Source organism: Hydra vulgaris, chromosome 02 (assembly GCF_038396675.1).
Source record: "Hydra vulgaris chromosome 02, alternate assembly HydraT2T_AEP".
In the NCBI taxonomy this organism is placed as follows: Eukaryota; Metazoa; Cnidaria; class Hydrozoa; order Anthoathecata; family Hydridae; genus Hydra; species Hydra vulgaris.
In genome coordinates this window covers 30,082,501-30,092,878 of record NC_088921.1, presented here as the reverse complement: position 1 = coordinate 30,092,878, position 10,378 = coordinate 30,082,501, and the positions used below count along the sequence as shown (strand labels likewise).

The following is a 10,378-nucleotide window of genomic DNA, read 5'->3' as shown; positions in this document are numbered from 1 at the left end:
CAGGATTTTTAGCACAAACTTCCGCTAAAGTTTCTTTTTTCTTTTTTCAAAATATCTTTTGCTTTTCATTTGCTTGTTCATACTTTTTTCTTTTGAGTTTTTTTTCAAGCTCATCAACTTTAGATTTCTTTTCTTTTAGTTCCTTTTCCTGATCTGAACTTATAACACCGCATTCTTTTCGTTTATACAAGCCAATCAAATCGCTCTTGAAGATGCTTATCTCACTCTGTCTGTAATCTGTAATTCATCTTGTGCTTTTGCTTTGTATTTTACAGATTTTTTATTACAAGTAGTACTAGATGGACCAGCTTCAAAATCGATTTCTATGTGGTCTCGTTGAATGCTTTGTGTTTGTTGTTTCACAACTTGTAACATTTTTACATTTGTTGCTACTTTTTTAGGAAGGACACTTCCAGTCTTCATTGAATGGCCTGCCCAAAAGGTCAACAATGTAGCCTTATTTTTCTGTGCTAAGGCAGAATAACTATTCAACAACAAATCTATTTTTTTGGCAAATCGTCCTCTTTTTTCAATTTATTCCATATTTCAGTAACCTCTCTTTGACAGTCTTGCTTACGCTTTTTGGGAAATGCCTTATTATATGCTTCATACAACAACTTGTGAAAGTTTGGTTTATCCATTGTAAATCTAAAAAAAATATAATAATTCAAAATTTGATTTCGATTTGTTTTAATTTACATCTAAATCAATTGAACCTGTCATTTCGAAAAGGGCACAAGTCCATTTACTAAAACTTTTCAAAATCAACAAAAATATGATTTTTATTAAAATAATGTCTAGGTTGCTAAAGAAATTAAACATAGAAGTAGATAAATAATGAACGTATATAACTTATGTATTTTTTATTTTTTATAAACAAAACATAAATCATACAGAAATTTTTAATTCAAACTTATAAACTAACTGTTAAAAGTTTTGGACTTATGTCCTTTTCGAAATGACAGGTTCAATTGGTAATAAATTTGTTATTTTACACAAAAAAACATATAGACCTAGGCCTCTTTAACAATAATTTAATGGTTCTGAACATTCTGAACATGTAATGTATTAATAGGATATTAAATAAGTCCAAGATAAGACTGTCGAAAGTTGATGAAATGCATCCCCATGTACCCGTCAAACGAATGGGCGGTTACCGGCGAAAAATAAACTTTATATAAAAGTTGTACCTGAAAAAAAACCATATAAATTAAATGGGTAGTTTTTTTTTATTTTTTTCAGATACAATTTTTATATAAAATTTATTTTTTCCCAAATTTTCATTAACATTAACAGTTGACATGTTAGTTTTTCTCAACCGTAACCGGGACTTACATTTTAATGATGTTATTGGTTTACTTATATCAAAACTTTATTTTGTTTTAAGTTTTTTTATTCACAAGTCCCAAATACGGTTGAGAAAAACTAACATGTCTACTGGTAATGTTAATAAAAATGTGTTTGTTTGTTTTTTTTGAAAATTAAATTACCTTTTTAAGAAGAATTTTAAACCTTTGATATATAATTTGCATAAACTGAAACTTGGATTTCTTTAAATGACCTTTCAGATAATTATGTTTTCCATCTTCCAGGTTTTAAGAGAAACTGTTTTAAGAGACTAGCTAATAAACGAGTCGGAGGAGTTCTGATTTATGTAAAGGAAAACATTGCAGTTAACGTAAAGAATAATAATGGGTTTCAAAACTTTCAGAACGTTATGTTTGATGTTTTCAGAAATTCTTATTATGATAAAGAAATCTTAACTATTGGAATTTTTTACAATTCTTTAAAATCTTCTTTCACGTTATGTGAAGAAACTACGCTACAAACGCAGCCTAATTTTTTGTTTTGGGAGTAATAGAATTAAAAAAATAAAAAATTATTGACGTCAAGTTTAGTTGACCTCTCCCCCCCCTCCCCTTGTCAACAAATGTCAAAAAAGTTCAGACCCCCCTCCCTCCTATTTTGCTGACGTAATTAATGAACAGCCCCGAACTACTCATTTAATGTCACATAACCATATATATTTAATATAATTAAATGTCTGAGTTATGTATATGTATAATGTTTAATTTTATACATATACATAATTCAGACATTTAATTATATCAAATATATAACATATTAAATAAGGTAATATCTTTCCAATATCTATATTAAAATTTTTATATTCGGTGCGAAACCCAACTCATACTTACGCAATTGATAATAGTTTCACTATTTTGAAAGAATGAGTTGGTTTTACACCTACAATAAAAAGCCATATAATTTTCTATTTATAATAATAACTTATTTAATGTTAGTTAACGTTATAGGGGCGGGTCCAGCATCTTTTGGACTTAGAAATAACTAACTTCCAAAAAAAAGTTTTATTTTTTACTATACTTTATTTGTTTCATTAGAAATTTTTAAATTAGATTAAGTTGCTAATATTATTTCTTAAACTACTGGTTATCATGTTCCTTGTAAATTTTTTGGCCTCCTCGGCTTCATATCACTTCTCAAAATAACGTTTATATATGTAAACGGTCGTTAAAAACGGGCGCCATGTGCGTCCGTTTTAAGGAACCATTTTCATACGCAAACTAAAGATTTTATAAATTTTATGTGCGTCCCTAAAGTGCATTTGTAACATCTAACATTAACCAGGATGCAACATAATTGCGCATAACTGGACAAAACCTTCATTTACTGTAAAACAACAAATATTACTAATGTTTTTATTATAACAGTTATAAATAGGTGCAGATCTGAGCATCAAAATTATAGCTTTTCAGTATTATGTATAAATATATATATATATTGTATATATATTATATAGTATTATATATATTATATTGCAAAGTATTGTAATAATATATAGTATTATATTAGTAAGGCTGTGTAAAACATAAATGAGGCACAGTGGCACATTTTGAGCACAAATTAACAATAAAAATTAACAATAAAAATCAAAATTGTAAAAGTATAAAAAATAAGCATCATTTAATTAATACATTACTTTTTGAAATGATGTTAAAATACAATTCAAGTGCAGTATATTAATAAAACTGAAAAAAATTGACAAAGGCGCGAATATATGGTATTAATGTCTATGGTATAAACAAAACGAATGTCTATGGTATTAACAAAATGGGATTCGTTTCCATTCTCCAGAATCTACTAAAATTTCAAAACATCTCTACGTTCAAGAGTTGGTTGGTTCAAACATCCTATTAATTGAGAATAGCGAAACAGAGATTCGTCTTCTACATGAGGAAAAATAAAGTTAAACGTATCCCCATATTTCGCAGGATACAGAAATGTTATAAAACATTCTTCCAAGTACAAAACTTGACCAACTCGGCCAAGATATAATTTCCGCTTCTTTCCTGAGGTTTGGGTAAATTAACAACAACGCACACTGTCCCAATTCACCTTGAAATTAATCAAAATATATTTCAATTCACTTGAAATCAATCAAAATATATTAATTAATGTTCTGTGAATTCTAACAGTGTCACGTAGAAGGTGTAATTGTCAATTACTTATGCAATAATTTGGCAAACTACATCTTCAGTGCTTTTGTCTGTGTCAAAAATATTTTTTTCATAGTTATTTATGTTTCACATTTTCTTACCTCATTTTTCTAACATGGTTTACTATAATAGTCAAATGTCAAAACAAAATCAAAATGCTACCAACAATATGAACCTAAGCCATAGGAAAAAAGTTTTACTGGTTTATCAGCTAACCCTGCCACTTTGTGGATACCTAAAAAAAACATTTATGTTTTCTGTCTCTATTCATCTCGATGACCCTAGTCCCCAATTTTACGGTATATTGCGGGTAAATTATTGTTGATAATTCTTTATGATGCGTGCGAGTAAAAAGTTCATGCAATAATAGCGCTATCTTTACACCGTTACGGAATCAGGAAATCCGTGACAAGAGTGTTTATGTTATTAATTGTTTTGCGTGCGTGCGTGTGTACTGAGAAAAGTAAAAATCTTTTTTTTAAATTTGTAACAAAATGCATGGTTTGTGTAGGAGGTACGAAGTATTTAACCGGTACAGTAACTCTTACCTGACTGCATGGATTAAGTGATCCGTATGGATCACTTGACAAGTAATCCGTTTAATCCCCGTATTTAGTTAAATAACGGTCAATTAGAACAGGACTATTATTTTGATTTACAAATTCTGTATACAACTTTTTTCTTTCTGCAATATGAAATTTAAACACTTATTTATGTATCTATAGGTGCAAGATATTAAAAGTAATTAAATTCGAAGTAGTTAAAATCAATATTATACAAATATATGCAGTTAATATAACATAATATTATACAAATATATAAATGATAGAGGATGAAGAATAAACTTACTAGATTTATCAAAAAAATATTAATAATAAGAAATTGATTCAAAATCTTTTGATGCAGCTAGCGTAAAACACAAAAGTGGCGTACAAGCTATTTTTCTATCGTAATTTTTCAGAAAACAATGCCGTTTAACTTTGTTTATGTTCGTTGCGCGTTTTTTTAAGTCATTATCCAATAATCAAGAGTAAGTTATAAAAGTGATTTTTTCGAATAACCTTACAAAGATATTTGGGTAGATAATGTAAATTATGAGGTTGACAACCCTCCGAGGATACAGCAGGGTAATGGTAATAATCCATTTATAAATTTCTCTTCAAGATTTCAACAAAAAATAAAAGTATATTTTGCGTGAAATGTAATTATATTTATATACTTTAATCATAATGAAATAATAATAAAAGTACATATAAATATATACTTTTATTATTATTTCATTATGATTATAAACACAAAAGTAATAGCAATAAATAATTTATGATTAAAATTAGCTTTCTTCTAAAATTGCGATAACTTCCACGTAATCTGCCATTGCTGGGGGTACATCCGGTTATGCAATATCTTTTGCGTAAAAAAAAAATATTAAAATTATTTTTTGATACTATAAAAAAAAAGTTAAAAAAATAAGATATATACATATATAAAATGTATTTTTTTAATATTTATTGCATTAGTTAATCATTATTAGTAAACAATGAATAATACTTTTTCTTCGATGTTAAATAAAGCATCGGGTTTTATTTCTCGACCGGAACTAATAAGTTATGCCCGAGATGTGTAATTATTCATCAGGCCTGTCAATCAAACCGCTCAAATTCACTCATTCGTTAACTTCGGTTCACACCGAAGTACTTTGTAAATGGGATTACAATAATGATTAGGCTTTACAAAAAACCTTGAAGAGTGTTAAAACAAAGTTAAATTAAATTGTAATTTTGTAACTGTTTCAATTAAAAGTCTTGAAAAAATATGAGCGAACTTAGTGATCAGAAAAAATCAGCAGTTGATTCCGATTTTGCATCTTTTTCTCCAATAATTCATGAGCAAGAGGATATTACAGACAAATCTGATATCGAAATAATAGAAAAAAATAATGTTAAAGAAATAATTCATGAAAATAACGTTTTAAAGGATGTTTTTAGTGAACCAATTACAGATAAAGATAATCCTTTCAAAGCTTCACCAGCAGAAAATATAAACCTTGCAGATACAGTTCTCAAACCTAAAATTAATATAGAATTAGAAGCTAATATCAGTAAGAAAAAGTCTTGTGATGTAGAAGAAGATACTACTCTTAAACAAAATGATAGTGGTACTTTACTTTCACAAGGTGGGGAGTTTTCTGCCGAAGAAAATGAACTTAATGCTAGTTTAATTGATTCTTCATTAAAAGAGCTTCAAACAACTTCTGATATAAGATTTTTTATATGCGGTTCATGCAAAAATAATCCTATACTCATAGGTTCTGTCCCTAAATTGTTACCATGTCTTCATTCTTTTTGTGAAAAGTGTTTGCAAGATCGTTATGATAAACAAAAGCGACTTGCTGGATGTAATAATGTTGTGCCGAGAATGAAATGCCCATCTTGTGGGCAGGAATTTCTTGTTACAGGTACAGACAAGCCAACATCAGGTTTTCTGAATAATCAGTTTGTTATTGAGTCAACTCAAAGTCAAGGCAATTCAGAAGCTGAAAATCATCAATGTACCTCGTGTGATGATAGAAGTCCTGCTGGTTCTTATTGTATGAATTGTAATGAATGGTTATGTAAAGTTTGTGTGACTGCTCATCAACGAGTAAAAGTTACAAAAGATCATATTATTCAATCTCAATCTAGTTCTGAACATTCTCCAGTTGGAACATCAAATCCACAAACTAAAGAAAAACCTTTGTTTTGTAAAGTACACCCTCATGAACAATTGCGTTTATTTTGTGCTAATTGTGATAAACTTACATGTCGAGATTGTCAGTTAGTTGAACATAAAGACCATCGGTATCAGTTTATTGAAGAAGCAGCATCTAAACATAGAGAAATTTTAAGGAAATTGTTACAATATTTACAAATTAATCTAGGATTTTTAAAAGAAACAATACAGGAAGTTGAAAAAGTAAGTACCGGTCTAGCAGAACAAGAAGCAACAGTCGAAGCTCAAGTAAATAAATCATTTGATGCTATGGTAAGTGCAATAAGATCTAGACAGGAGAGTGTCATAAAAGAGCTTAAAGTTATAGTTTCAAGTAAGCAAGCGCTACTTACTAAACAGAAGAAAGATTTGACACAGATGAGAATAATATTAGAGCATAATCATGACTTTGCTGAGTTTGCTGTCAAAGGAGGAAGTAATGTGGCACTGTTATATAGTAGAAAGGTTTTAGGTACGCGATTGCATAACTTAAATAGTTTAAAATACCGTCAAAGGCCATTAGCTTTTACAGATTTAAAGTTTAGCATGGACGTTGAAAAATTGTGCTCATATTTTAACAAAATTGGTGCTGTTTATTCACAAGATGATATGCAACGCAAGCTTGATCACTATAATACAAAAGCTACAAATTTTTCCTCGCCACTTAGTATTTCTTCATCTTCTCGATCCTACAATAAGAATAATCCTATTGAATCAATAGCAGCCATTAATAAACGTATTTCAGACACTACTTGTAATAATACGACTTCTTATATAAACTTATCAAAACAAGGTTCTCTTAATTTACCCGGACACCTTGCTTTGCGAAATAATACCTCTCCGAGTTCTTTTAATATAAATGCTTATCGCTTACCTTCACATAATCAAGATATGCTAATATTATCTTCTTCACAACAAAGCCAAGGCATGCATTCCAATCAAAATAACATTAATTACAAGAATGTGAATGATAATAACAGATACAATCGAAATGTACCACTTTCTCATTTGACTCCTACTTATGATATCAATTGTTTAAACAATTATAATAGTCGCTCAAATCATCTTTTAATTAACAGTTATTCTAAATCAAATCCTACCATTTCTCCCAGAGGAGATGCTAATATTTATTTTCCTGGAGCAAGTGAAAAAGGTAACAATATTGAATACATTCAAAAAATGGTAGACTCGTCGATAACTCACTCATCTCCAAAGTCTATTCAGCAAGATATTATGAGAAATCTATCTGGTGATCATATAAACTTGTCTGGTAGGTTATCTGTTGGAGACCATTCATCTCAAAAATCATGTCTACAAACATCAGTTAATTCACAGTCACAACAGGGTACATCCAATGAAACAACAAAAAATATTGAACCAGGTGTCAGTGATAAATCAGTAACAAATCATCATACTCCTATTGTCAATGTTAAAGAGGAGCGGAAATCACCTGAAAATAATTTATCAGCGACAAGTTTCTCTGAAGTATTAAATTTGTTTAATGATAGAAACTTACTTGTATTTATATAGTATTAATTTTTTATTTATATTCATAGTAAAGTAAAGGGGGAGGAGGCAATCTGTTTTTTGCTGACTAAGGCCTAGAAAATTATATGTGTGTGTGTGTGTGTATATATATATATATATATATAAATATATATATATATATATATATATATATATATATATATATATATATATATATATATATATATATATATATATATATTAGATAATACTATTATATAATTAATACATTTTTTCATTATTTAATACAAAGGATCTACTTCTTAAAACAGTTTTGTAAATTATTGTTAATACTATAAAGCATCAAGTAAGCTCTTTTGAGATTAATTCAAGTTTTCAGCAATTTTCATATTAGTAATAGGTCTTAAAAATATAATAGCAAACCATAAGAAAACTCATAAGTGTTAGACTAAAAAAAATTTAAATGTGACGTTGAAAAGGTAATTGGTTACAGCCATAAAAAAGATACTAATAATAACATTAAGATTAGTTTGTAAAGGGTTTGCTAGTGAAGTATTAAAAGTTATCTGAACTCTAGTTGTGTAAATTTCAATTAAGTAAATTTTTTGACCCATAAAACAATTTTGATATATAATCTTGATGCTGATTTGATGCTTTATACAATCGCTAAAAAGATTAAAAAATGTTTTTTATTAATTAAAAAAGTTGATGTTAAACATTTAGAATGGGATTAACCAGGAGGAGTATCAATGTGAAAGTGGATTTGATGAAAGTCAAAACAATGAAGACTATTGTGGTGTATGTAGAAATGGTGGTCAATTGCTATGTTGTGATACATGTCCAAAGGTTTATCATTTGCAATGCCACATTCCTGTTTTGAATGATCTTCCAAGGTATGTTTTAATAAAAGATAATAGGAAGTTTTGTCATCAGAATTATTTAATTATAAATTATTTTATAGTGTATTCAAATTATTTGTCTATTTTTACAGGGACTCGTGGAGCTGTGGTCTTTGTGTTGAGCTTGAACCAGCCCCCACAGGTAGATTTTTTGGATGATAAAACTTTTTGATAGTGATGATTATGATTAAGATAAAATAACTTTTTTTATTGTTCTAGCTTCTATTGGAACCCGAAGAAAGTCATTAGAGCTTACTGAAAGGGATGTAAAGGTTATTGTTTTTTATTTTACTTCAAAAAAATTTTAATAATTTTTTAAAATTTAATTTGATAATTTAATTTAAACAATTAAAATTTTAAATATAAAACTTTAATTTTTTTATTATACTTTATTTTAAGATAAACTTTTTTAATTCAGATTTGTCAGAAAATTCTTTTAAAGTTGTTCATTCATGCTGACAGCCTTCCTTTTCATCATAAAGTCAGCAAAGCTGTAAGTTCTTTATGTAAGATTCTTTATGTTTATAATTCATATGTTATAAATGATTTTATGATCAAAAATAATAGTACTTTTGTTTGAACAGTAAGCAATTCAAATCTCATTTTTCTTGAGTTTTCTTTTTTTTGAGTCATTTTTCTGGAGTTTTCTTTTCTTAAGTCTTCTTTTTTGAAATTTTTCCAAATAAATAGGTCTTTTAGATTGAATTTTTTTACTAATGAGGTGTTCTTTTTTTTTTTTTTTAGAGGTCTCTATTTAATATTTCTCTTGTTATTATGAAATAAAATTTCCCTAATCATTTCCTAACAACATAAAACTAGTTGCTATGTTGGCTAAACTCTTAGTTGTATGTTCACTTAATTTTTTATCTTTACCCAATTATAATGCAGTAGTAATGTAGTGCTTGCTTTGTATGTGAGTTTAAATTTACCAATTCCCTGAAGTTTTTATACTCAACTTGTTTTTCTATGCTTTGTCACAAACCCTCTCCTCAACCCTTTGGCTCAGAAACTTGAGCCTTGACAAACAAGGCTGGTAAGCAGAAAAGCAAGTTGAGCACAAAACTAACAGAAACTTGGTGTGCATTGAACTTGGAGTTTCTTGCCTCATAGAAAAGAATTTTCAAATTCAACCTTTGCCATGAATGTTTGTTTTTAAATAATGTGGTACTCAAATATGAGTCAGTGGAGACTAGCTTGTAATTTAAAGTTTTATTTCTAAAACCATGTTTAAACAAGTTTTTAGTCCTTTTAGAGTTTTTAATGTAAGTAATAAATTGTGGTGACCATTTTCATTAAAGTTTAGTATCATCATTTTCATTGACAAATACTGATTGAAAGTATTAATTTATGAGAGACATGTTTTGGTTGTGTTTTTTATTATTTATTACAATGATGTTTTAGTCCAATTTTTACACTTTTCATTGGCATGTTTTGTTGTTTCTTTTTTGTTTGTTTTTTTAATTTGTAACATTAGATCAAGTTTTTAAATCCTACAACTCTTTAAGTTTAAACGTGTTTAAAGTTATTGTTGGGTCAGTTCATTATAGTGACTTTTGGTCTATTATTTTGGTCTATTATAACCAGTGACTTTTGGTCTATTATTTTCCTGATTTTTGCATCTATTATTTTTGATTTTCAAATTTTTGCACCTGATTTTTGTATATCATTATTTGCATAATGTAAATAAGTTATTTTTTGAGTTTCAGACTTCCAACAGAATATGGA

The 10,378-nt window shown here is 28.2% G+C and overlaps 1 protein-coding gene across 1 annotated transcript in view; it reads left to right on the top strand.

Moving 5' to 3' along the window:
- The first annotated feature begins 5,125 nt into the window (after positions 1 to 5,125).
- The window catches only part of LOC100212270 (transcription intermediary factor 1-alpha), an 11,012-nt gene continuing 5,759 nt past the window's right edge, over positions 5,126 to 10,378 (top strand). The window contains exons 1-5 of the mRNA XM_065790544.1: positions 5,126 to 7,751; positions 8,478 to 8,647; positions 8,746 to 8,795; positions 8,873 to 8,925; positions 9,072 to 9,146. Of these exons, the coding sequence (XP_065646616.1) occupies positions 5,331 to 7,751; positions 8,478 to 8,647; positions 8,746 to 8,795; positions 8,873 to 8,925; positions 9,072 to 9,146 (2,769 nt within the window). The 5' untranslated portion in view covers positions 5,126 to 5,330. The remainder of the gene's footprint in view (positions 7,752 to 8,477; positions 8,648 to 8,745; positions 8,796 to 8,872; positions 8,926 to 9,071; positions 9,147 to 10,378) is intronic.